General features: G+C 40.0%; 1 protein-coding gene across 2 annotated transcripts in view; it reads left to right on the top strand.

Annotated features, from left to right (window-relative positions):
• Positions 1-14,666, top strand: part of OLFM1 (olfactomedin 1) — a 60,053-nt gene extending 45,387 nt beyond the window's left edge. Inside the window, exons 5-6 of one of the 2 annotated variants that reach the window (XM_027869787.1) lie at positions 569-675; positions 12,644-14,666. In XM_027869787.1, coding sequence (XP_027725588.1) covers positions 569-675; positions 12,644-13,318 — 782 coding nt within the window. In that variant the 3' untranslated portion in view covers positions 13,319-14,666. The remainder of the gene's footprint in view (positions 1-568; positions 676-12,643) is intronic. The other variant, XM_027869786.1, reaches the window with a different exon arrangement.
• The last annotated feature ends 10,760 nt before the right edge of the window (positions 14,667-25,426 follow it).

The following is a 25,426-nucleotide window of genomic DNA, read 5'->3' as shown; positions in this document are numbered from 1 at the left end:
GTGTGTGTGTGTGTGTGTGTGTGTGTGTGTGTGTGTGTGTGTGTGTGTGTAAGGGAATCATTGTTCTTGGTGGGGAAGATTTGCTTCTTTATTCTTTGTTTTAAACCCAAATGGTGTAGAAATGGGCATCTCAACCCTCCTATGTAAAACAGCTTGGCATGGATGCAGTAGGGTTCCAGAAGACAGATATGCAGCTACCTCTTTTCTGTACCAAGATGACTGCCCCTGAGCAGCATCTGGCTTCATTTACTATTCTGCTGGTAATGCAGCACTTCTGGTTTGGGAAGAATATGGTTTCTCTGGGCCACTATGATAAGGGATGTTGCCATTAAAAACAAGGGCATGAACAAATGTTCAGCAGCCATTCACAGATTAATGGCAGGGAATGAAAGCAGAGCTTCCCTCTCCCACCTCTGAGAGAAAGGAATGTTCTTTCCACCTCTTCCCACCCTTGATAGTGCGTGCTATTATGGAAACATCCCCAATTGTTAAATTGACTTTGAGTGAGGCCATTTGCCCCCAGTTGCTAATTCACCTTGTTGTTTCTCTGCGTTACACTATTTTGCAGCTTGTGGCAAATTAACAGGGATCAGTGACCCAGTGACCATAAAAACCTCGGGATCAAGGTTTGGATCCTGGATGACAGACCCACTTGCACCAGAAGGTGATAACAGGGTAAGTTTATTCTCTCTCCCCACCTCCCTTCATTATCCCATCTTGAGGCTATGAAAACAGAGCTGGCTAAGGTTTCTAGGTATGATCTTGTACAATTTGTGATCTTTGAAGCTGATGAAACTCTTTCAAGCTCCAAATTCCTAGCACTTGAGTCTAGTTATCATGTCTACTTTGAAAGCAAATTCAATTTAGTGAGAATTCGATAAACAGCTCTATGGGGGCCTCTGAAAAGAGTAGTCCTATATGGTTATGGAAAGGATACTTATTACTATTAACTAAAATGTTGTTCTGGGTCACTTTAATAGGAACATTAGTCTTTCCTCCTAGTGTGAGTCTCTAATGGTCAGCCAGAGAAAGCTGTTTGCCAAGATGGCTTGGGTAGGAATCAACTAAGGAGAAATGATGTTTAGAACAACTGACTAGCTAAGAAAAAAGACCCAAGGCCATGCGATCTAGTAGAATTTGTAATTTCCTTATCTCAGGCCACTTTTAAGAAAAAGGTAGCCTACTGTACTTGCTTGAGCTTAGTATAGCCTAGAGGTGGAAGAAGGACTGGATTAGCATTTCCAGAGATGTATGTTGGTAGGAAAATGCCAGTACAGTTGTAAAGATGGGAACCATCTAGCTGGGGTTGATTCCATAATCGAGCTATCAACATGGCCCCTCCTTTCTCCCTAGATACTTTTAGCTCCCTATAAACACCTTGTCCTCCCCCTCATCATTTTCTTTTTCTCTATCCAACTGTCCCAGCTTTAGATATATGGATAGGATAGAACACTCATGTTCATTTCTAAGGTGAAGGAAACAGACATATGTTACTGTTACTTTTTTAGAAAGCAAGAAAGCAATCCCAAACTTGGAGATTTTGTCAGAGGGTGTTGGTGGGAGGGAGTGAAAAGGTTATGAGGGAACATGAGTGAATGGGTGAATCATAGGATGGTTATAGGGTAAGAGAATTTGAAGAATACTGAGTTAAATGGTCTCTCAAAGTCTTGAATATTCTAAACATTCTAAACTTAATTGATCAGCTTGAGATCAAAGTGAATAGACCAAAAAACATCTTTCAGGCTGCTTCCAATAACACCTCAGAGATAGTAGTTAATTTGGAACCCTGGAGAGAGCAAAGAACCCTGGTTCCTGTCCAGCAAAGAGGTGAGCCTGTCACAAATAAAAGGACACGTTCTACAAAGTCACTATAGAATGGACTTATCTTCCTGTAGCTTCGTTCTCCTGGCATGACTCTGTCTTAGTGGGTTCGCCTTTAGGCCCCTTCTTTTCTAGGTCAAAATCTACCCCCTACTAAGACCTTTTCCTTCCATTTTTAACTCGAGGGGAAAAGATCCATTAGACTTTTCTGTTTTAATGACATCTCATTTGTCCTTCATTTGCTATTCCTCTCATGGTTAGATAGAAATTCATGTTCCTTTTTACTTAGAAAAAATATTGCTCTTTTCTGTACAGGTTTTTTCCCCTAGAGAAAAACTCAGAAAAGGGAGAAGAAACAGGTTTCATGTTTGTCTTAATTGACTTGCCTCTTGCTTATTTGTTTGGGGCTCCTTTGGGAATGTATGAGATGAAGGATTGTTGACTAAGAATGGATGGTGAATAGTGTATTTCACCAACTAGCCCACATAATAGCAATGGTGGACATTTTGCAAACATCTTTTTATAGTCTTTCCCTTGGTCATTTCTCCTCCCTGCTTTTTACCTGTCTACAATTGCTTCTTTTATGATCTTTTAAAGTGCTATTTGTCTGCTATCACCCTCTGGAATTCATGCACAGTCATTATCATTTAAAACAAAAACTTCTTATGTAACAAGTTTAATGCCTGCAGCTCTCTGTGGATTTCATAAACTATTTGGGACATGAAACATGGCCATGGCTCTAACAACTCTGTCCAATGGGTTAGTCTAGTAAGCACAAACAATTCACCAGACTGGTGAAATTCTTATCTTTTCTCTGGGGGGCTCATGAAGAAATTGAGGAAATGGACAACTCATATCATTGTTACTCCTAAGTGAGTGGACAAGGAGCTGTTTGCATTTCTGGAGAGTCTAGGCCCTCTCTGTAAGATCTTAGTGGATACAAATGGATCCAAGTACCCCATATTGACATGCCCATGATATGCTATTGCTCTGTCTTATCTATATCTGCTTAGCTATCATTCATGGTTTTCATTATTTAGAGTTGGTGGCATAAGGAATGATGTCATAACATTCTAGCAGTGTCTCCTTTATGGAAGAGGATGGATGAGGGATCAGTAGTTAACGTGTTTTCTTAGAAGTATGTTGCATTTCTCTTGATTTCATAACTTCCATGAAAAAGAACAGTTTCAGTGATCTTAACTATATATAAAAAAGGGAACCTAAATATTCACCAAACTGTTATGAAAACTGAGTCAAAACATCTCTTACTGTGTGCCAGGCATTGTGCTAGGTGCTGGGGATACAGAAACAAAAATGAAACGGTCCCTGCCTTCCTAGAGTGTACATCCTTCATGGAAAACCATGACATTTGTTCTCTCCAAAAAGAAACATTGGTATTCAGTTATTCTGGAGGCATGATTAAATTGTCCCTCCCATTTTGTAGCCCTTTCTTTTAAATTAATTTCATCTAAAGCATTCTTATAATGTAAATTATTACTAATAGATTGGGTCTCTTACATGGAACAGTGGAAAAAGTAGTGAATTTGGATTCAGAGGAGTAAATTCCAATTCTGCTACTTACTATCTGTGTGACCTTGGGAAGGTCATTTAACCTCTTTGGGCCTCAATTTCTTCATCTTTAAAATGAAGTTTCAAATCTCTCAGGTTTCTTTTAGCTTTAAATCAATGATTCCTCTATCTCTGGATAGCATTTGGACCCCACCAATGCCTAAGTTATTAGCAGTGTGGAGGGGCATGATGTTTAATAGGTGGAGTCAACAAGTATCCAGAATAGAGCATCTCTAGAAGGAGCTCAGATCCTCAGGATGGAATGAAAAATAATCAAGTGAGGAGCTTCATCCACTGATGAATAGAAATCAATTTAGCAAAAGAAAAGATGTGCTGATGTCTAGAATTATATATGGATTGCATAGTTTTTATTGAAAATATGCCTTAGGTTTTTGGCTGATACCTATTTCAAACTCTTTGTGTGTTCTAACAGCATGAGAGCACTGACCAGATTATCTTAGTTCCTCATACTACATATGAGGAAGTTACTAAAAGCCACATACCTTTGCTTGGAACCAAAAATGTAAAGTCTTACAAAAGAAATCTGTCAAGATGATGGATTCATTTGAGAATTAGACATTGAACATCCACATGATGACTTCATAGCCATCACTGAAGAAGAGAAGTTCTTGGAATGAAATATCCCCTGCAAAAGTAAAGGGAGTTGACTAAATGCCTTGACCTTGTTCTTGGAACCAACTAAAAACCATGAGTGGCCATGAATAGTTGGTTTGAGATATTAGTGAATTAACCATTCCCTACTGCTTTACTTTTTGTTAAATAAAAGATAGTACTGGGTTTGAGGTAATTATTCTTGATTTGCCCAGCAGTCACATGGATATCTCATATTCTGTCATTTGACAAAATCAACAGGGCCCCTCTATCGACCTGGAACAATTACCTACTGCCTAGAAAGACATGTTTGCTCCTGTTCTGTTTTGCTTTAATCTTTTCAGTTTTCCCCATCCAATTTTGATCATGAAGATGCAGGAGGTCAGTAACTAGCTGAAAATCAATCTAGGTTCCGGGGTGTGATGGAATGGAACGCAACTTCAGGCATCTGTGGAGACTTTGTCAGAAACAAACAGATTAAAGGGAGGGGGGACTGACTAAGTGGAACCAGCTGGTGCTTTACTAAGACTTTTGTCCAAGGGGAGGAGAGAGCTGAGCAAAACAGTTTGCATGCAAAAGTTGAATACACCTAGCCTCCAGAGGAACTTGTTCATTTCTTGCCTCTGATTTGGCCTTGTGGCAGTAAAATCTTGAAACTGGAAATGTTTGAATCCTAAAAACATTTCGAAGTTCAGCTAGCTTCTAGACCGTCATAATGCTGGTTTAGTCTTTAGCCATTAAAACAAGTTGTTTTTATGCTAGAGTCCTTTAGACACTAGATCATAGAATCTCATAGTGGGAACGACCTTAGAGGTCATCTAGTTCGACTTCCTATCCCAGAATAAGGATCTCTACCCACTGGAGCACCCTTGATAGATCTTTATCCAGCCTCTTATTGAATACTTCCAGTAACCGGGAGTTCCTGACTTACTAAGGTAAATCTGTTCCATTGCAGGGCAGCTCTAATTTTTTTTTTTTTAGGAATTCTTTCCCCTGTTGAGACTAAAGCTGCCTCCTTTCTATTTCTCCCCATTTCCCCAGTTCTTCTCCATAGGTTGTCTTTCTTCCATTTTCTGATTTGACTCTAAGTACTATCAGCACTGATGATAGCCTCCTGAGTACTCATCATAGCTTCCCATAAATTGTTTCAGTCTTTCTGCCTGCCCCACCCCCCCACCAGACACAGTGGAGTTCAGAACTCTTATTACCGATAGGAAGTGTTGAAACCAGAATGTTTATTTTTGAAGAGTGGGATGGGATTACTAGAGATGTTATAACACCTGGCAGTAAGTAAGGGACAGAATTTCCCATTTAAAACTTTTAAAGTGTTCCTAAGGCTTACCTGGATTATCTGAACTTTTATAAGGGTCATGTAACAACTGCATATTTCTCTAATAGGCTATTCCCTTACAATCTCAATCTGTGATTAGAGAGATCTTCTTGTTTCACATTTTTCTTCCCTTCCTTTAACAAGTAATCTAATGAGACTATTGGACTATAGACTTGCCCAACCTAACCTGTGGAGAAGACTATGAGAATTTTGCTTTCTCTCTATTCAATTGAAGTCTTTCTCATGGTGCCATGGAAGAAGCCCCTGAACTTGAAGTCAAAGGACCTAAGATAAAATACCAGTTCTTCCACTTACTACTTGTATTGTTTTAGGTAAAGCACTTCACCTCTCTGGGCCTCAGTTTCCTCTAAGATAATTTCTAGCTCTAGATCTATGATTCTGTTACCAAGACACATTTTCCAAACAGTAGGGCTTCCTCGATGTTAACTGCTGAACCACAAGGACAACGTATGACAAGAGTTTGCTTAATCAAAAGTGAGGTCAAACCCAATCCACCAATTACTTAGCAAAGTCTCTTAAATAGCATCTTTCTCTGCATCTCTTATGGGCTTCATCAAATGTGGCCAGAATCAAACAGCAACAGATGCCTATATCTCTTCTTTCTGACCTTAGATTTAAGACACTCCCTTTTAATGGAAAAGCAGATGAAGAAAATAGTGACAATTTGAAGAAAATTTAGAAGCAAAAAAAAAATATTTTATCAGTCAGCCAGACCATATGGAACTTCAATACAATTTGAGATATATAAAGACTAGTTTTCTGTATGGAGAGAAGGTGGCTTTTGATTTTTAGTGGAAACTTTACTGAGTCTTCATTTGAAATAATGAAAGGAAAAAGAGGAAATTCTTATTTGAATGGAGACAGTGGGAGTATGGATTTCCTTCTCTGTTGGCTTCCTCTTTCAACCTGAGTGATAGACTATCCTTCTATCATTGGCAAATCAAAGGAAAACAATAGGGTTGTGAATGAATGAATAAATGGATGAACGAATGGCATTTATTAAGCTCTTGCTATATGCCAAGTACTGTGCTAAACACTGCAGATACAAATGCACAAAGCAAGACAATCTCTGACCTCGATGAATTTATATTCTGGTAGGGGAAGACAACAGATGTAGGGAAGTGGGTGCCCATGGAGCGATGTTTTGATCAAAGAAGTCTCAAGGATGGTGAATATTGTCATAAAGCAATTGATTGACATGGGGTTAACTGAAATTATAATTAAGTATGCTTAGATAGTACCCTTTAACCTTAGTGTAGCATCTCATATGGACACATATAGAAGTGTTGAGCCAGAGATGGGAAAGTAGTTAGGGAGTAGAATTGCTGCTACCATGGCCCACAAGGGATGTGTGAAAAAGTCTTTATTCTAGGGTTGATATTTTGGGGGCTTTTGTTTTTGGCTAAAACTGGAGGTAGCTCCATTGGGCGATACAGCTAGTGAACATCTTAGGTTCTTAGGGAGAAACAACCTATACACCACTACTCCCAGACTGTCCATTGCCATTACGGGAATGAAGACAAAAGTATCTACTGAAAATCCTTGGTTGTGCATGTAAATGACATGGATTGTCATGTTTGTTCTATGTCACAAGAGTGACAATGGAGATGAGGATGAACTTTATTTAGTGTGATGTATCTGAATGATCTGTGGGATAGTGAAAAGCACACCCAATGTGGAGGGAAAAGAGCTCACTACCAGTGCTAAAGTTGTCACTAACTCACTGGACGACCTTGAGTAAGTCACTTACTATCTTTGAGCATTGGTTTCTACTCTTGTCAAATGGAGGGGTTGAACTAAATGACCATTAAGGTTCTTTCTGGTTCATACACCATGAACCCTGTGTGACCCCTCTGTCCTGAACCCTGGGCATGCTTTACAAGGCTGTGACTGTTGCAGATTTACCTACCTCTTGATCTGCCCTCTTGATCAGTCTTATGACCTTACTTGGAAATCTGAGAATTAATAATAAGAGCTAATATTTATATAGCACTCTAAAGTTTGCAAAATGTTTTACAAATAGCATATTGTTTTATCCTCATAACAACCCCTAGAGGTAGATGCTGTTATTATTTCTTCCCATTTTACATATGAGGAGATTGTGGTAAATGGAAGTTAAAGTGACTTGCCAAGGGTCACACAGCTAGTAAATGTCTGAGACCAGATTTGAAGTCAGGTCTTCCTGACTTGAGGTCTAACACTCTATCATATATAACAACAGTTAGCATTTTAAGATTTGTAAAACTTTTTGCATGTGAGATCTCATTTAATCCTTACAAGGATCCTGTGAAACAGGGGCTATTATTATCCCATTTTACAGATGGGGAAACTGGGACTGAGACAGGTTAGGTAACTCACCCAGGGTCACACAACTAGTTAGTGTCTGAAGCTAGTTTCAAAATCAAGTCTTCTTGATTCCAGGTCTGGCATTCTGTCCACTGTGCCATCTAGTTGTCATTCCCTGGGAATGATCACATGGCTCTAGCTCAAATCTGAGAAGCATTCAGGGACACTCGGAACCAATAAGGCCATTTACTAGCTCTCACTTGAATGAAGCATAATAAACATCCTTCCCCACCCTACCCCCACTCGCCTCCAACCCAACTGGTTTCAACGCCTTTCTCTGCCTTTTTGGATCATCCAAGCAAAGTTCTCCTGGCTTGAATGGTGGTTCATAATAGGTTCATTATTTTGTTTGTTCCACTTACCGCAACTCAGTTTGACATTTGAACTACTAATTGTCCTCTTTCAAATGTTTTTACACTCTTTGACCCTCTAATGGTTCTCCTGAATTTAGGCAGGGACTGTCCTGCTCGACTTAAGCAGGCGTGCGTTTGTGAGGATTAGCACGTTTCTGTCTTTGGACCAGCTTCTGCATGTGGCCTCCAACACAAAGATGATAGCTTTCCTTGGGATTTTTGGACCAGAGAAGGTCAAGCCTGCTCTTCTTTCCAAATCCTGGCTTGCCTTTAAAAAAAGAAACAAAATCCATCAGTGTTTTATGTAATGATGACTAATCTGAGGTTTGAGTCATTTTACACATATTCAGTGCAGATGTGTTCTGATGAATATGACTATGAATGTACTACCCATATGCCTGATATTCACGAGCAAAATGCCTTGTTTACATGCCCCCCAACATTGCACTGCCTTCTGTGCTTTTTGAGAGCATGAGTGAATGAAGGGCAATTGGTTGAAGGCATGTAACCAAGCCAGATTTAGCCCTTCTATCATCTAAAGTGTCATACAAGCCTACGAGGATGTTACTGTTCTTGGCTTGAGATATAGCATTTAAAGAAGTTTTGGGTCATTTTGGGGCTAAGTCTGAGCAAGTGGCATTCGCTTCTTGAATAGCGTCCGCATATCTGTCTGACGGTAACTGGATGTCTAGCCAAGAACCTGGGGATGGATGTCAAACCACTAGATTTAAGTCTCATTTTACCTGTTAACTGAGTGGCCTTGGGTAGGTCACTTGATTTTGGAAAAAAATTATCCCTTTCCACCCCATTGAGAAGGTGTGAGGATTAATGAAATCAATTTATATGGAAGGGATGGGCATCCTTGACTGTGAGGCTCCAGGAGCGTAACTATTCAATGAATTTCAATCACCCAGCAGTGACTGAAAAAACATTTAAAACTGAAACCATTCTCTGACACACTGTGATTCCTCTGAGCCTAGCACAAGAACACCAGCCTCTCGCACACTCTGATCACATCTTGTGCCATCTCAGTTGTTCCCTGGCATTTGCCCTCTCTGGTTATTGTGAGGGTAAAACCACATTCTTCACACCAGCCTAGATACACTGTGGAGTTCAGACCTGGCTTTCAGTCCCCGAGTTCTCATTAATGCATTGGATGACCCTGGGTAAGCCCCTTGTCCTATTCAAGCCTTAATTTCCAAATTTATTAAAGGTAGTGATTTCTAAAGACCCTCCTGGCTCCCATTCCATGAAGCCTGTGGCATCCCTCTATCCTGAACTATAAGCATGCTTTACAAGGATGTCACTGTCACAGATCTACTTATGTATAAGAAGGGGGAAAGGGAATAAGCATCCGTTAAGTACCTACTATGTACCAGGCACTGTTCTAAGTGCTTTACAAATATTATCTCATTTTATCCTCACAACACCTTGTAAGAGAGGTGCTATTATGATCTCCATTTTACAGTTAAGGAAACTAAGGAAGGCAGAAATGAAGTGACTTATCCAGAGTCATATCATTTTGTAGTTATCGGAAGATGGATTTGAACCCAGGACTTCATAAGTTCGGGCCCAGTGTTCTATCTACTGTGCCACCTAGCTGCCCCTATGGAAATTCAAGATAGGTGTATCAGCCCCTTGGACTTGGGGTCTGTACTGCAGTGCTCCCTGCAGTTTAAATAAATCATTTAAATAAAATAAATCAGTGTTTTATCGAACATCTTCCACGTGCTCAGCCCTGTATGGGGTCTGTGTGGAAGACCGAAATAGTAGAATGTTCCTTTGGTAAGATTGTAAACTCTTTGTGAAAATTGGAAAAAAAAAAAAACAAAAAACACAACACCCTAACATACCTTAAAACCGAAAACCTGAACAGCTATCTGTTTTGGCAGACACCTCCTGGAATGATTTCTCTGGTTTGGCTAGTGTTTTGTACAGAGAGAGTGCCCACAGCACCCAGGGTGTACAACATGAAATGACAACGAACAACACAAAGGAATGTATAATGACGTGCCATACTGTGCTTGTGAGGTAGATTGCATGTACTGTAGGAGCTCAGAGCTCAATGAAGGCTGAAGGAATGTCAGCTCCTTGAGGGCAGGGACTTTCTCACTTAGATATCTGTATCCTCAAGGTCAACAAAGAAGCTACCATGTAGTAGGTCTTTAGTAAATGATTGCTGATTGATTAATCAAAGACTCCATGGAGGAAGTAGGATTTGAGCTGAGCCTTCAAAAATGAACAGAACTTGCGTATATTGAGGGAGAACAGTGCGCCCAGGGTAAAGGCAGAGACCAGGATAAGCATAACGTTAGAGATGAGACTGCCTTAGAGCCAGATTTAGGGTATTTTAGTAACAAATCACTTTGGATGGGATCCAAGAAAATCCGCTCCATACTGACTTACACTAAGCAGAAGATATTGTGGGGAAGTTCTGACGTATTTGATTTTCCTTTTGTCATTACCACAGCTTGATGAGTAATAGGTGGGCCAGATAGGTCCTGATGGAACCCTGGAAACTAGACGATTTCATGTGGGCATGGCTGGTGATGTAAGCAGATACCAGAAGTGGACCCTAGCAGGAAGTCAGGGGAGTCTAGTGGCAAGCAATAAAGGCATACATTAGCTCTAGGGTCCAGGGTGGGACTTAAGTATACAGGCAGGGTGAAATGGTATAAACAAGAGAAATGCCAGGACTTGGAGCCAAGCCATTTTCACATCTTGTCACATTTTGCAAGGTCACAGGGGACAAAAATGAAATTTGCACTTTACAGATTTTGCCTAATACAATCTTTAGAGCATTACCCATTATTGCAAATGCTAAAGAGGCCACAGATTGGTCTCTGTTTCAGTGGTGATCAAAGCAGTTGACTCAAACCCAGGAAAAATGTTGATTAAAAAAAAAATTTTGTTATAGCATATCTGCCTATGAGCACCTGAATGAATGTCCTTAGCACAAGGTTGGGAGTTGTTGAGGTAGTTTTTTTTTTTCAATAGTTAACATATATACAATGCTGAACTTGAAAGCTGCTGCATTCCTAATCTCTCCTGCAGCTAACATAGCTCCTAATGGATAAAGCAGCTGTCTTATTGCTAGACAGATGCATACAGAATGCCATTAGCCTGGCAGATTTTTCTCTCCCTAACTGCATTGCTTTGTAATTTGCTCCCATATTGGTTGAAAATGACTTAAGCATTTTGTAAAAAGTCTAGACACTTTCCCAGTCAACTTGCATTAGAGCCATCATCTGAACTCTCTTCCACAACAATCCAAGTGAAAGCAGGAATTTTGCCATCCTGGTCAGCTCCCGTCAGCTTGAAAGCCTTTGAAGAAGCGTTAGTTTTCTACTGATGTGAACTTTCCCATGGATTGGGTGTGACAATGAATGATTGCATTCATATAATACTAAATGCCAAATTAATGAAGTTCCACACAGCAGACAGCATAATTTAATAAAGACTGCTGTGATGGGGCTGGCGGTAAGCAAAGGACACCACACAAAAAGCCCAGTTGGAACAAGGGCAGAATTGTCCTTCCCAATGACATTGATAACAGGTTACCACTTAGCTATGCAGCTGCCAGGAAGTGATTAGCCTGAGCCTGGGCTGTGTTTTTAATTTTCTTCATTGTCAAATGGGTTTTAGGTTTCAGACCCCAAATGTATTGGATCATTGCCTACCAGCGGTATATATGAATATGAATATATATTACAAATGCACATATATGTCTACATACATATATATGAAATCTCATAATTCTGCTTTTTTGAGCTGCTTTGAATTTCTTTTTAACTCTTTGCCTATGTGAATTACAAGGGTTATCTATATGAAAATACACCAAAGTCTGATTGTTGACCAGTGAACTATTCTCTAGTCTCTCTGGCTTTTCCAAGCCAGAAGGTTCGCTTTGAGTTAGCTTACAAGGATTCATTCCACTCAATTATCCATTATGTACAAGACAAAGTATTCGGCTCTGGGGATGTCAGAATGAAATAGTCCCTGTCCTTGAGGGAGCTGATATCCTACTGGGGTTGAGAGTAGGGAGGTAGAACCTATATAGAGAAAAATAAATACAACATTCCTACCGAGTTACATAAGGTGATTTCAAGAAGAGCACACTAATTGGGGCTGAGGGGATCCAGAAAAGCCTTGTGTAGAAGATAGTACATGAGCTGTGGTTTGAAGGAAGCTAGGGATTCTGGGAGGTAGGGATGAGAAGGGAGGACATCCCAGACATGGAGAACCATAAAAAGACAAACAAGGCAAAGAGACAGAAGATGGAATGTGATAGAAGGGAAACAGCTAGCAGATCAATTTGATTAGAACAGAGTGGGTGTGGAAGGGAATAAACCCAGAAAGCTCCTTGGGTACCACATCATCTGAGAAGATTGACATGAAATTGAAGGAAGTACAATCAAGTCATTTAGTCTCAATTATACTCTCCTTGTTCCATTTCCTGGTAATATTTGGTTGTCTAATTTCTAAACCACCTTCTCAAGCTCCTGCCTGGGGAGGAAATCTATTCTCAGTGTTTGTGTTCGTGTGTCCTCTTTGTCTCTTGTCATGCTAATGGTGTCTATTATTCACCCAGGTTTGGTACATGGATGGCTATCACAACAATCGGTTTGTCCGAGAGTACAAATCCATGATTGATTTTATGAATACAGACAATTTCACCTCCCATCGACTCCCTCACCCTTGGTCAGGGACAGGGCAGGTGGTCTACAATGGGTCTATTTATTTCAATAAATTCCAAAGTCACATCATCATCAGGTTTGACCTGAAAACAGAATTAATCCTCAAGACCCGAAGCCTGGATTATGCTGGCTACAACAACATGTACCATTATGCCTGGGGAGGACATTCAGACATTGATCTCATGGTGGACGAGAATGGACTATGGGCCGTCTATGCCACCAACCAGAATGCGGGGAACATAGTGATCAGCAAGTTGGACCCCAACACCCTGCAGATCCTCCAGACATGGAATACCAGCTACCCAAAACGCAGTGCTGGGGAGGCCTTCATTATCTGTGGCACTCTCTACGTCACCAATGGCTACTCAGGAGGCACCAAGGTCCACTATGCATACCAGACCAATGCCTCAACCTATGAATATATTGACATCCCATTCCAGAACAAATACTCACATATTTCCATGTTGGATTACAACCCAAAAGACAGGGCCCTTTATGCCTGGAACAACGGGCATCAGACCCTTTACAATGTCACCCTCTTCCATGTCATCCGGTCTGATGAGTTATAGGGCCCTCAGATCATTAGTTTCAGGGCAAAGTCCTAACCCACAAGAAAACTCCTATCAAACAACTGCCAAAATAATTATAACTAACAAGTAATAATAATTTTAAAGAATCATCAGCAATGTGGATTAATATGATGTTAGAGTGGTGAACGTTACCTCTGTGTGTCTAGAATACGGGCCTGCCACAGACTTCAGAAGAAAACCATACATTTGCAGCTGGAACTGCAGTCAAAATGTTTCCCCGTCTCCCTTCTGCCCTTCTAGCCAACTCTTATACTATTGGAAGGCAATGACTGTTGGATAACTCTCTTTGGAGAACAGTCCCTCTGTCTGGATTGCATGGACTTTTTCTTAGATCATGGTCAACTTTGATGGATATGATTTTTGTGTCTAAGTGAGAGAGAACCCCAGGGGCCAAACTAGGTGTCTGGCGAGACTAACACTGGTTAGTTTTCCTTGCATTCCATTGCAGCTACTGTCTCTCGACTGTGTTTTTTGTCTCTTAGATTAACTGTGCTGAGACCCAAGGTAGCTCCTGGATCTTTGTCTTAGTACTTATTAAACCCAATGGTTGGAGTATGTATTCTGAACAGTTGTTGTACCCATATTGTTTGAAATTATGTATTCAGCAAATATATTGTATAATGTATGTCTGTTACTTACCAGTGGTGGCAACTTTGTCTGTTCAGTTTATGCAATGAATGTTGTAAATGCAATGCTGTAGTTTGGGTTAATAAATGATGGTTTTGTTTCTAAAAAGAAAAAAAAAATCAGTGTTTACCCTTATACACAATTAACTGAGTTCATGTTGATAATAATCAAAAGAAATGATTCTCTCCTTGTTACAGTATCTAAAAAGCATAGCCATTGATGAGAGAGGCTTTTAGGAACCTGGAGTTTCTAGGAAGAAGTTTTGAGAGTGCAACAGTGTGAAGGAAGCTACATTTTTTTCTAAAAGAGGAAAGCTTTGTACTACCCATAGTTAACTAAGAAACAATAAAATATTAGGAGATGTTCTGGTTTTCCTTGTTGTAATTACTGAGGGGAGGGATTTGAAAGTGAGCCATTCTTCAGAATCGATATGAAATTGGTTGCCTGACAAAAAGGTTATGTGGGGCTTTGGGAAAAGCTCACCCCAGCCCCAAAGAAGGAAACTAGACTAGCCATCCACTAGCGGTCTACCTAGCAACATTGAATCCTGGGACTTTTATTCTCTCTGCTCAGGGGAGAGTACAAGGTTCTCAGATCATTGTCTGAGCTTAAAATCAGAAGCCGTGGGTTCAAATCTTGTTTATGTCATTCGCTTGCTACGTTACAACAAGCAAATTACTTGGCCTCACTGAGCCTCAGCTTCTTTATCTCTAAAATGAGGGCAATAATACTTGCACTGTACTACCTACCCCACCCCCTGAGACTTACTGTTAGAAAAGTGTTTTGTTAACCTTGTGGCAATATAAAGGTGAGCTTCGATCAATCAACAAGCATTTATTATTCTTTCCAGGCCACTGGGAAAAGATCCCTTTGGAAACCTCTCCCTTGTCACTATTTAGGACACTTGAGGATCACTTACAGCTTTTCATCAAGCCCAGATGCATTCATGCCAGCTCCTACCAAATGTCATGGCTCTATCATGTGTACTCCAGTAGGGATCCAGACTCGATGACATCACACAGATTCTGTGATCCTGTGAAAGTCAATTGACTCTCTGCCTCTTCCCACCACCACCACCACTTCCACCATCCCCCACCACCCTCTCATATCTGGGCTCACTGAAGCTGGGCTGGAAGTGACTTTTTCCTTTTTTGATTCTGCAGTGACTATTAAGGCATCTCTTGGTCCTTTACTTTTTAAGCATAATCACTGGCCTGCCAGAAGGTAGTCTTGTCTATGCTTTCCCTCATCATCCACTTAGAAAAGCATGGCTCAGCAGCTATAAAGCATCAGAAGACTTGGTAGAAGTTCCATACTTTCCAACGCCTCCTGATCCCTCATTCCCAGAGAAGTCTGTCCCAATGGATCGTGTTATATCACCCCAAGAAGCTTATACTCTTCTCCCATCATCTGCAATCAGAGTCTCTAGGGACCCTCCAAGATCATATAGTCCAACCAAAAACATGAATCATATATAGAACAGTCCGATACGTGTTCCTCCTCCAGCTTTCAACAACATTATTCCAAAGGTAGAGAACTCACCCGCCCATTCCATTTTTGGACAGCTGTCATTTGGAAGTTTTTCCTTACATTGAGCTGAAATCCATTTCACTATAACTTTCACTAATTCCTAGTTTCTCTGCTCCTTTTCATCACCATGATTACCACTTCATCTTAGATTGTTGCCACTGCTCACCAGTGCACATTGTAACTGTGTTTCTTGTCTCCAGTTTATCAACTCTCCAATCCACCCTTTACACCAATGGTATAAAATTCAAATAGAAATGGGGACCACAGCCATACAAAAAGATCCCTGCAATCTATATATTGACTTAGTTTTAAATATAATATTACCTGTTTTATTTTGTTTTAATATAATTTAATTTGTTAATTATTTCCCAATTGCATTTTAATCTGGTTTGGGCCATAATCAGGAGAGTTGTGAGCCACATGTGGCCCATGTTTGACCTTTCTACTTTACACAACTGCCTGATTCCACTAATTCCTAGTTCTGTCCTTCAACACCAGAAAGAGCTAGGCTAACCCATCTCCATGGATTTCTGGAGTTAGGTTCACTGTATGGTCACCTCTGTTTGACAGAGTTCATTAAAATAACAAAAGCTCTGTAATAAATGAATTACAACCCAAATTCAATCCAACAAACATTTATCAAGCATGTATGAGGACTTGTGCTAGGTGTTTCAGATAAAAACATAAATACACATAGACCCTGCTTTCAGGAAGTTTGCAATCTAACTTAAAAGAAAAGACATGTAGACAGACATGCATAGTACAAGGCAAAACATGGTGTGTGCAAAGGACATATTAAGGCTAAGTAACATAAAAAAAAAAGGAGGAAGATTAAATTACTTATTGTTTTTGTCTTTTTTTTTTTTAGGCAATTGGGGTTAAGTGACTTGCCCAGTGTCACACAGCTAGTAAGTGTCAAGTGATTGGTCTGAGGCAGATTTGAAACTCAGGTCCTCCTGACTTCAGGACCATTGTTCTATCCACTGTGCCACCTAGCTGCCCCAAGATAAAATTACTTAGAGAGGGAAGAGGAAGTCACAGAAGGTTTTATAGATGATGTAGGTGCTGATCTAGGTCTTAAAGGAAGAAAGAGAATCCAATAGATGGGTTTAGATGGTGGGGAATCCATCCCAGGCACAGGAGACAATGTGAGCCAAGACAATAAGACAGAAAGGAAAGGCCAAAAAAAAAAAAAAAAGGACAAAGAGTGTAGGGTTGGACCATGCAATACATGAAGGGGAAATGTGGGATAAGGCTGAAGAGATAGGTTGGAATGAAATCATAGTGTCTTGAATCCAAGTATTAAGAGTTTATATGTAATTTCATAGACAGTGGGGTGCCACTAAAGCATTTTGATTGGTAGAATGATGTGATTAGGCATGTGTAAAGTAGACAGGTCAAACACATAGACCACAGGCCACATGTGGCCCACAACATTCCTGAATGTGGCCTAAACCAGATTAAAATACAATTGGGAAGTAATTAATGAAATAAAATAAAAGATATTACATTTTAGAACTATGTCAATGTGCAGATTGTAGGGATCATTACGTCTGGTAGGACCCCAATTTCTATTTGAATTTGACACCACTGGTGTAAAGGATGGGTTGGAGAGTTGATAAACCAAAAGCAGGGAAACCAGTTAACAACATGTACTTGTGAACAGTGGCAGGAGTCTAAGTCAAAGTGGTGGTCATGGGGATGGGAAACTAGAAAGACTCATGCCAGATCCACTTGATTCCAATTCAGTAAGATCAGTTCTGAGGACTCTTAGCTCTGGAAGCATGATTTGCTTCAGCTAAATATCCAACCCAATCAAGAGTAGGAATCACTGAGACCAGATGAATTGCCTCATCTGGTTCCATGGCAGAGACTCCCATAATGTGTTGGAGAGCTTCTACAAAGAATGGAAGCATTAGCTGCTCATCTTGTGGAAAATATGAAGGAAAGAGTAGGAACTAAATAGAAACCTATGTTTACATAAAAGAATCCCTGACCTGTCATTTGGCCATAATGGCTGAGCAATCCCTTCTGAAGAGCCTGGGGAAAAGAAAGGGCTATTCACAGACAAAAGCAGTTAGTCTCACTGCTGAGAACTACTTGGGATCCTTGAGAATGAGGACTGTTTCATTCTTTGTATTTGTATCCCTGACACCCAATGTAGTTTTTAAATTTTTAAAATTGTTTGCTGATTAATTAATTGACTTGTGGCTATTCCATCTGTCTGAATAAGACTGGTGAAAATGGCCTACTTAGGAAGGGGAGAGAAAATAAATTTGTGTTAATTAAAAAAGTTAAGTTTTCAAAATAAGTAACTAAAAAGAAAATGCCCTCTCAAAAAAAACTCTTCCCTTGGAAGCCATGAAATTCTTATACCACTGTTTCACTATATCCTAGACCACTTCCTTAGCCTTGCTGCCTACTGTTTTTCTGTTTTATTTCTCTCTCTCTCTCTCTCTCTCTCTCTCTCTCTCTCTCTCTCTCTCTGTCTCTCTCGTACCTCCTTTCCAAGCCTCCTTTCTCAAATGCTTATTTCCATATCATTCTCTTGCTTTCACCTTTGTGTTTTTCTTGGTAGCACAAAATGGATGCCCATCCAAGCTCATTAGACAAAACCTTCAAAGATGCCTTACACTTTCTCGCAGTTCTTAACCTGACCTACATTAATGCTTCCAGCAGTGAACTCAGAAGAGTCTAAAGCAGCTGATATTAAAAGGAGGAGGAGGAGGAGGGGGAACCAAAAGGAAAAAGACTCCTAACCCCTTAATTAGTGCCTCATTAGTGAAAAGCTCCACATTAGAGAATAACAATGCTGCTGAACTATGTGCTGAAGCTCCAATTAAAACTTTGGTGCTCCACAGACATTTCCATACATTTCTGTTTACAAATTATCTCAAAAAGAGACTAGCATATAAGTTTCCTTCACCAGGGAGAACTGCTGTGGATTCTGGTTATTAAAATCAAATTCTGAGTTTTAAAAAGTCATAAGGCATGTCTCTGAGGCCTCTCATTTGGACCCCAGCGTGATAGGGATCAGTCTGCTGAGGCACCAGGAGGCAAGCATTGTATGTGAGTAATTATATGCTGATTCTGAAACAATTTTCTCCTTTACACAGTCAAAACTAATATATAAATAGCTATTAAATTGAATAGACTAAGTAATGGTCTGATGAGTCCAGGGTGGATTTACAACATTCGTGTAAGGATTTTCTAGGGGCAACAATTCCACTATGATGTTGAACACACACACACACACACACACACATACACACATACACACACACACACATTACAGGAATTACATGAAGAAACTTGCCTACTCCTGTTTCTCCAAGATTCCAATAGCCAATAGACTGGCTGAAGATAGGCTACGAGTCAATTTTCTTGATTAAAAGTTTGCCCCAGAATCAAAGTTCAGTTGTTCTCTAGAATGTCTAAAGCCAGAGTTCTAAGTCTAGAACACACATTGAGAGCCTCTATTTGGATTCTGGGAATGTTTTTCCTCTACTACGGATACTATCTCAGTACAAATGTCTCTGTGGAAAGAGTATGCAGGAGATAACACAGGGCAGTTATTTAAAGAAACAATATAAAATGGCATCTCAACTTGCATCAACAGGATACAATGAAATTGGAGAAGCTCCAGAGAAAAGACAAATGCAAGGGTGATAAAAGGACGGAGGGCTTTAGGACAGTGCCTGATGCATAAGTGCTTAATAAATGTTTGTTGACTGACTGATTTCCATGTGAGAAGAAACCCAAATAAGGAGGACCCTTTAGTCTGGAGAGGTTATCAAGATCTATAAAACAAACAAATGTGTGATAAGGTGAAAACAAATTTGTTCACAAAATCTTTGAGAATTAGAACAAAGAGGAAACTCATTTTTTTTTCCTTAAATAGGTGACTTTCTATGCCTCATCTTCCTCCTCTGCAAAATCAATGTAGAACAAAGGAGATTTTGCCCAAACAAGAATAAATCTTTCTTCTAATGCCTTTTTAAAATTTTTTTTTTGCTTTGGTGTATATGGAATACCAGTGAGGAAAACTCCCTCTCTCCATGCAAATTAGGAAATGTTCTCTGACATATTATGAGAGAATTGCTTGGAACTCAGAGTCTAAGTGCTAGCCCTGGGTGACCCAGTCAGCAGATATCAGAAGTGAGACTGGAGTTGCAACTCTTCCTGAGGACACAACATCTCTCTCTATTCACTTCATTGTGCTGTGGACAAAGTACTGGACCTACAATCATGACTTTAAACCCAACCTCAGAGACTATGGGGGTAGCTCTGATCAAGTCACTAACCTATACGCCTCAGTTTCCTCATCTGTAAAATGGGGATGATAATAATAACATCTACTTCCCAGGGTTCTTGTGAGGATAAAATAAGATAGTATGTATAAAGTGCTTTGCAAACCTTAAAAGTGTTATATAAATGCTAGCTTTTATTATTATTGTTTCTCATTTTTTACTAGGTATCTATACTTTTTTTTAAAAAGACACAGCTCCAACCATCTTCTTCCTCCAGTTCACAAATGAGGTCAAAGGGATAAAAGGTATTATGTGAAGTGACCTATGCCTTTCCTGTTCTGTGAATTGTAGAGTTCTGGATTGAAGTGTGTCCTTTACATTCCTGTGGACAGAGCAGTGAATCACCTGCCTTTTCTTTCCCAGATGAGCAAAGAGAACAGGGCCATTAGAACAGTATGTCAGAGATGCTGTGTCAAAGGTTGTTCTTTCAACAATAAGGATACTGAAGAGTCAGTGCTACTGATACTGATACTGATACTGATGAGTCAGTGCTGCTGATGCTCTGGGTCATACATTGATGGGTGGGAAATGTATCTCGTTCTCAAGTGGCTCAGAGTCTTTTCATTATGAGGAAGCCATACCATAGCAAGTGGATTATGAAACTAATACTAATTTAGCATAGAATAATAACTCCCTTCTCTCCAGTATATTCAGACTTACAAATCATTTCCCTCTAGATAACCCTGTGAGGTAGGCTGTGAAGTCATTTCATAGATAGTGAGACTGAGCCTTAAAGAGGTGAAGTAACTTAACCAAGCAAAGGTCCACAGTTGGTATGTGTTAAAGCTAATAACAATAATATCTAGCATTCATGTGGTCTTTTAAAATTCGCAAATTCTTTACACGTTACCACATTTGAACCCAGGTCACCTATCTCCCTACTCTTACCGGTATAACATCCTGGCCTAACATTGTCTTTTTAAACTTCTGGGAGCAGTAAGACAGAAAAGTGAGTATGATGTGAGAAATTAATTCCATAGCTTGAGATGGGAGAAAGGAAATTAACGTGATTCCCTTCAATCCTTACCATTTTGCTGTTGATTAGGCATTTTTCAGTTGTGTCTGCCTCTTTGTGACCCACTTTTTTTTTTTGGCAGAGATAAAGGAGTAGTTTGGCATTTCCTTCTCCAGCTCACTTTACAGATGAGGAAACTGAGGCAAAATTAAATGATTTGTCCAGGGTCACACAGCTAGTAACTAAGGTCACATTTGAACTCCAGGCTCAGCACTCTATCCACTGTGCCACCTAGCTACCCTACCACAGACTTTGTATATAGCTCTTTCCCCCTACTCTGTTCTTGATCCTTACCCCTAAGCCTAGTGAAAAATAAAATACCCCCCCAATGCTGACCAAGACCACTCAAACTTTACAACAAATAGCCACCATCCTGATGAAGAGCACTGCCATCCTGACCCCACTAAAATTCAACCTTCACCAAAACATTCCCCAACTCTGACCACAAGCACCTCACCCTAATAAAAATTCCCAGTCCCACCCACTGGTGACTTTACCACCGACAAAGACCTCCCCAACCCAGACCACAAGCACCCTTTCTACCTTGATTATTCAATTGCTTAATGTTCTTTGACCAACCCAAATTAATTTGTACATACCTTTTATGTCCTTGTCTGTGTCCATACTGTATCCCCTGTACCTACCAGAAATTAATTTCCTTGAGGACAGGAACTACTTTTTTTTTTTTGATTTTTCAACACCTGCAACAATATGTTGTATATAGTAGGTACCTAATAAATGTTTGTTGAATTTAGTTGACCAAGAATCCCCCAATCCTGATGATAAACAGCTCCCAGTCCTGACCAAGGACCCTTTCCCATCACAACCATAACCCTGACTACAGATATGCTCATCTTTACCAAGACCTTCCTCATTTTTCACCACAAGATCTTCCCAGTCCTGACCAAGACCCTTTTAATTCTGGCCACAAACAACCACTCACCCTAAGACCTCCAATCCTAACTACAATCTTGCATTCATGTATCATGTTGGCAAAGGAAGAGGCAGGCTGGTAAAGTGGATAAACCCCTGGCTCTGGAGTCAGAGGACATGGGTTCAAATCCGGGCTCTGCTAATCACTATCTATGTAATTATGCCAGATCCCTATAGCCAGCATCCCATGCCAGGCTGGAGTGTCCAACAAGCCTGTGTTTTGATGGTCCCTGCTTCACCATGTTGCCCCATGGCATCTGATGGGTGCATCCTGAATCAATGGTGCTCTGAGTCCTGACCCAGTGCCACAGGGGAACTAGCTTCCCCCAGCAAATCCTGCTGCAGCTCACTAACCCCTCCAAATATGTAAGGATGAGCAGCAGATAGCAGAGCACCCCCACTGCCATTTTGCTCACTCTTTGGTCCTTCAGCTCACATTTCCATGATTTGTGGGAAACATTTGGATAAGGATTGGTGTTGCTACTCTGGCTTTCAGATGATTTTCCTTTGGATTCATGCTAGTAGTTACAGAAAGATTAAGATATATTAAAGAGTGCTGTCTAGGGAGAGTTGAGGTTTGACTCCATGCTGAACCCCCATCATCATGTTCAGCTGTCTACTCATAAGCTGCCTTGAGGCCCTTTGGCATCAGCTGACTGGCCTGCTAATGTGCTCAAAGAGCCCTTGGGTCACACCAGGTATTTCCTTGGTCTGAAACATCCCTTGGGTCTTATTCAGCCCAGTAGAATTGGACAAAATCTCATTCAGAGCTTTTGTTGGAAAAAGACCCCTCAAGTTACCTCACTTGTCTTTCTGATTGGTGACATGACCCAATGCCAGGGTCCATGAGCCTTAGGCTTTCCTCGCATCCCACTTTCCCAAAAGGGGAGCTGTTATCTCTCTCTCTCTCTTTTTTTTTTTAGGCAATTGGGGTTAAGTGACTTGCCCAGGGTCATGCAGCTAGTAAGTGTAGAGTTTGGTCTGAGGCCAGATTTGAACTCAGGTCCTTCCTGACTTCAGTGCCAGTGCTTTATCCACTGTGCCACCTAGCTGCCCCGAAGTTGTTATCTCTTGCAGCCTTAAAAATGCTGCTTATTTTTTAGCCCGAATTGTGTTGATTTGTGATGCTAATTTGGGGAAGGCATACAGTATCCCTCTTTAGGAGCAGCAGAACAGATCCAGTTGTTTGTCTTCTCAAGTGCCTTAAAATCTTCCCTTCTACAGAGAGAGTTGGTTTGTATTGTGTTTCCTGGGTTATTATCCTTGCCAAGAAAATCCTATGGTCCATGAGGTCAAGAAGAGTCAGACACAACTGCACAACTGAACAACAACAAACCCCAAAGATCCGTGAATGAGAAAGATCTGTCACTATGGATCTGAAAATAAAATTGAAATAAAAAAAAAGACAAGATATTTCCTCTCTCTGGGCCTCAGTTTTTCCATCTGTAAAATGAAGAGGCTAGATGGAATTATCTCTAAGGCCCTTTCTACCTTTAATTTTTAGATTAAAAAGTCCTACAGTAGGAATGGAAATCAAGTTTAAAACTTTCTGGAGAATATCGCCATATAATTTCACATCTTACCGTCTCCTCTCTCACTGAGGAGGGAGATTGAACACGACAAAAGCATAAGTTACACCGCACCCCCACCCAGGATTGTTCACAGTTTCTCTTGATCACAACCCTAACTTGAATCCTGCCTTAAAGAGCATTGTCACCTCGAAAAGCTTGAAGGCATTTGCAGCATGGCAAAATTCTTAGGAAGGTGTTTAGGACCTCAGGATAAAATCTCTTATTTAATAATTTCTCTCCAACATGCATACAGTTTTTAATTCCAAAGTGTAAATGGAGTCTTTTAAAAAAAATAATATATACTGATCTTGAAAAGAAAGGAGGCATTAAAGTTTTTAAAATCTTAGTTTCACTCATATCTTTATGTGTTTTTATTTATCACCTTCGTTTCTGAACATATTTTTCACCTTCAGCTAAAGAAATGTCAACTATAACAAAGACTAAAAAAAAAGAGAAAAAAACATTTCAGTAAAATCAACCAACATATAAACCATGACTGACAGTGTAGGTAGTATTTCACAGCTCTCTGTACAAAGAGGAAAGAGAAGTTGAGTTTCTCAATTTTTCTCTGGGGTCAGATTTGGTCATAATAATTACTTAGTATTAGTTTTTGTTTTTTCTTTACAATTCCAATGTTATAGTCATTGTTCATATTATTTTCCTGATTATTCTTACTCCACTCTGCATCAGCTTATATGTCTTCCCATGCTTTTCTGAATTCTTCATAGTCATCATTTTTTATAGTTCAGTAATGCTCCATTACTTTCTCACACCACACTTTGTTTAGTGATTTCTCAATTGATGAACATCTGTTTTATTTCCAGTTCTTTGCTAAAGTGCTCAAAAAAATGTTAATATTGAATATTTGTTGTATATAGTAACTTTCTTTCTGCTTTAACTTTCTTCTAGTGTATTCCTAGCAATGGAATCTCTAGGTCACTTTGACCCAGAGACAGATAAAAATTTTTGTCACTTTTTAAAAGCAAAATCCCAAATTGAAAAAGGTTAATTTCATAATGTTCTTTTTTTGCATTTTATACATATCATAATAATGATGCTATACTTCAATCGCTCTGTGATCTCACTGGTGTATTTCTGCCAGTCGTGCAGAAGACAAGCAACCCATCTATTCTTCCTCCTATACCACTCTTGTTCGTATCTTTTCCTAAATACTCCATACAGAATCTATCCAATGTACTAGAGGTCTTCCTCTGAATTTTTATATTTTGTTAATACCAGTGCGAAACTCTATTGGTTCCTCTATTATCCCTCATTCTTGACTGGATCACCTCTTTATCTGGTCATACATATATTTAATGAGGTCTTTCATGACACTTCCTGTACCTATCATTGCTGGTAATCTGCTTCACCCTGCTTATACCCACCATACAGACAGCATTTCATTGCCTTTTATGTCATCTAAAACTTTTATTCTTCTGAGATTGTGGTGTTCCATGATTTGTGGCAAAATAGCCCTATGGGAAGAGCACTTGTATTAAAAAGTTGAGCTTTGGCAACAGGAAACAGCTTGGGATCATTGAGAACACTGCAGCAATTTCCCCCAAACAATCAGATTGTTTCCACCTCCTATTCAATTCATTGTCTGCCATGCTCATCCAAGATAGGTGGAGGGATGGATTAATTCAACGTCCTGTCAATACAGTTGCCTGTCACAGGCTAGACAATATTTATTCTTCATTGACTTGCTTGTTCCTGTGTAGATTACTAGGTTGATGTTTTCTTAATGGCTGTAGATTTCACTGTGGAGGTTCTGTAGTGTCCTAGGGTCATCCTTGAAGCTCCATTCTCCTTGACCCTTTCATGTCCATTCAGTTACCAACTAATTTTGATACTACCTCTACTCCTTTTTCTTCACCTATATGATCACCCCATTCCCTCCAGTTTAATTCCTTATAACCTCTTGCCTGGACAGTTTTAACAACCTTCCAACTGGACTTACCACCTCTAGTTTCTTCCTTTCTTAATCCATCTTCCATACAGCCCCCAAAATAATTTTCCTAAAGCATGGGTCTGACCATGTAATTTCCCCCTTATCACCACATCCCCAGACAAGAGCTTTCAATAATTCCCTATTTGCTTC

This window comes from Vombatus ursinus, unplaced genomic scaffold (assembly GCF_900497805.2).
Source record: "Vombatus ursinus unplaced genomic scaffold, bare-nosed wombat genome assembly UNPS02014793.1, whole genome shotgun sequence".
NCBI classification, from domain to species: domain Eukaryota; kingdom Metazoa; phylum Chordata; class Mammalia; order Diprotodontia; family Vombatidae; genus Vombatus; species Vombatus ursinus.
The sequence above is the reverse complement of the archived record's forward strand: the minus strand, read 5'-3'. Positions and strand labels throughout refer to the sequence as shown.